Source organism: Metopolophium dirhodum, chromosome 2 (assembly GCF_019925205.1).
Source record: "Metopolophium dirhodum isolate CAU chromosome 2, ASM1992520v1, whole genome shotgun sequence".
Taxonomy (NCBI): domain Eukaryota; kingdom Metazoa; phylum Arthropoda; class Insecta; order Hemiptera; family Aphididae; genus Metopolophium; species Metopolophium dirhodum.
Genome location: NC_083561.1, coordinates 31,612,713 through 31,615,494, shown reverse-complemented (window position 1 = coordinate 31,615,494; position 2,782 = coordinate 31,612,713). Strand labels below are relative to the sequence as shown.

At 34.8% G+C, this 2,782-nt stretch overlaps 1 protein-coding gene across 1 annotated transcript; it reads right to left on the bottom strand.

The window, feature by feature from the left end:
* Positions 1 to 309: 309 nt before the first annotated feature.
* On the bottom strand, positions 310 to 2,485 carry LOC132939717 (uncharacterized). Its single transcript, XM_061007046.1, has 2 exons — positions 2,197 to 2,485; positions 310 to 1,757 (listed from the first exon to the last, which is right to left on the bottom strand). The coding sequence occupies exons 1-2, from the start codon at positions 2,254 to 2,256 to the stop codon at positions 423 to 425; spliced, it is 1,395 nt and encodes a 464-aa protein (XP_060863029.1). The 5' UTR covers positions 2,257 to 2,485; the 3' UTR covers positions 310 to 422.
* Between the last annotated feature and the right edge of the window lie 297 nt (positions 2,486 to 2,782).

Here is a 2,782-nt window from a genome sequence, read left to right as displayed (position 1 = left end):
CTCCGCTGTCTCGAGGCCAAATGTCCCCACCATGCGGCAACTGGTCTCTGCATACAGCGGTTCAAGTAACACAATAGAAACACGAGCCGTGTCGCGTATTTACGTATAAATATTATTATTATTATTATTATTTACTTATATTCGTATAATTTTTATTATTATTTACTTATATTCGTATAATTTTTATTATTATTTACCTGTAGTATTATTTACCTGGTACCATTCAATTTATGTTTGTATACCAAAAATCAAGACCTATTTTTTTGGTATTTTCTTTTATCAAAATCGCAAATAATTAAACATAACAAAATTACAAATTAATCATTTATTGTCAGTGCATATAAATACATAATACAAATAAAAATATATAATATATACAAATACATAATACAAAAATACAAAATTAAAAATATTATATTAATTTAATCGGAATCGGAATATGAATCAGACGTGTCACCCGTAATTGTTAGAACGTGTGGTGTTACTTCAGCATCTAACAATTCGTTGGATATAAAATCTACCTCCCAGAATTTATCTTCTACCTTAATGATATGGCCAACAAAGTTCTTCCACATATCGGGCGTAACCCGTTCGACTCCTTCTTCTAATAATTTCTTAACGTCATTAATTTTATAAGTACGATTGTTCATTCTAACATAATTTTTCACCGACGCCCACGCAAGTTCTATTGGATTTAATTCACAGTGATACGGGGGTAGGCGTAACACAGTTTTATTTGCAGATTTCGCCAATTCGTCTATCACATATTCATTATACTGTGATTTTAAAATTTGCGCTCGATCCAACAGTTGTTCCTTGACCATTGGTTTATCTATTACCTCGCCTTTATCTGTCAACCAATCAATGATGTCTTGTTTTTTCCAAGATCTTACTGGAAACGTGTGCTTCTTCACAGAATGATACGACGCGTTGTCCATGACTATAACGGCATTTTCACGAAGTAGCGGTAAAATGTTGGCGAACCAGTCATAAAAGGTATCACCGTTCATCTCATCGTGGTAATCGTCTGTATTTTTTTTCGATTCAAAACATAATAATCCACCAACAACAAAGCCGTCAGATGAACCTATGTGTACCACGATGAGACGTTTTCCTTTACCGGACGGTTCCTTTTGTCCAGTCGTTAATCCTCTTAGGAATGCGTCTCGTGGTGACTTCACAGTTTTATCGACCCATGTTTTCGATGTGGTTTCACCAGCATTCACCCATGTCTCGTCCAGATAATAGATGGGTCTACCTAACTGACGGTATTCTTTTATGGACTCCAAGTACCTTCGACGCCAACACACAATATCAATTCGTTCAATAAGAGCGCTATTACGAGATTTTCGAACATACTCAAAATTGAGATGTTTTAAAAGTCTACGTAATGTTGTTTCGGAAAAATTTGGTAATGTTGTATCTTCGTTGACCGTAGTTAAAATTTTCTTTAAAGTTGGAATTTCTCGCCTGTGCCAAAACTCGTGTACTTTTTTCCTAATGGCATTTTGGTCAAAATCATCAACTTTTTCCGTAACAGTTGGTCGGATTTTGGTTTTGTTAGGTGATGATACACTGCCTTTATTTCGGTATTCCGATAGAGTAACACTCACTGTCCTTTGCCCTATACCACTCTCTTCGGATATTTGCTTAATAATCTCCTTCGCTTTTAATTTTGGGCCGTCTGCATTGTCTTGCTTAGCCATTTTAGTCTTGTAAAGGTTTACGATCATCAATTTCTGTCGAGAACCAACAAACTAAAAAATAAAAATTTATTGAACATTAAAAAAACATATTGAAAAAAAAATGAAAAGTAAATATTTTCATATAATATATTCGAATAACTAATTCTAATGATTATTTGTATTATAATTATTACATTTTCGAGATTTTTTTAGTATGACATATCATTTTTATATTTCATTGTTATTTTACTTTGTATACGACTTCAAAAAAAAAGTACATGTAAATAATGTTTAAATTGATTTAAAACTATATTAAGGTAAATCGATGTGTCATACCCTCAAAAATATTATTCTATATCGTTTTTGTAATAGGTGATTTACTCTAAAATTACACAAAAACATTAAAAAAAATGATTCTGCGTAAATATGTTTTGCCTATGTTGCGCATGGGCCAGAGACAAAAAAAACAGTGCGCTGACATCCTATTAAATAAATGTTTTAAAAATCTTACTTTTCCACGAGGATTTCTTTTCATCGGTGAAATGTTGATGGATCCACAGTCTTCGTCCATTGTATTGACAGAGTTAAAAATGTAAAATTGGCAAGTAAAAAACAAAAAAACGGGCGCAAAATAGGAAACGTTGATAAACGAAAATCGGTAAACGACTAACGACGTGATGAAAAAATGTTTGTTGTTGTAATCGCAGTGTACACACCTGCCGACAAAATCGATGTGCTCCGTAGAGCTCCGACGGGTGGCGATCGTGCTGGTAAAGTGGTGGGGATGCGCGAAAAAGAACGTGTTTTGGTGGGCCGCCGTATGCATTCTCTCGTGGCGCGGAGTATAGTTATTTTTAGTGTTATATTTAAATATTTTATAACGCATGGAATACCGTTATTGGGTAACAGTTGTAACAGTCCAGCCGATCTTAGTCACCGAGTTAAAGATGTAGCCTTAATGTCTAGAAACACCCCAGGCAAGTAAGTGATCCAGTTACTGAAGTACCTTCACTAAAAAGCTGGGCCTTCATAAACGAGGATTTTCGATGGGCCAACACACCAGTCCCTCAGGGATCCTGTCTTTCCCCCCACCTGTT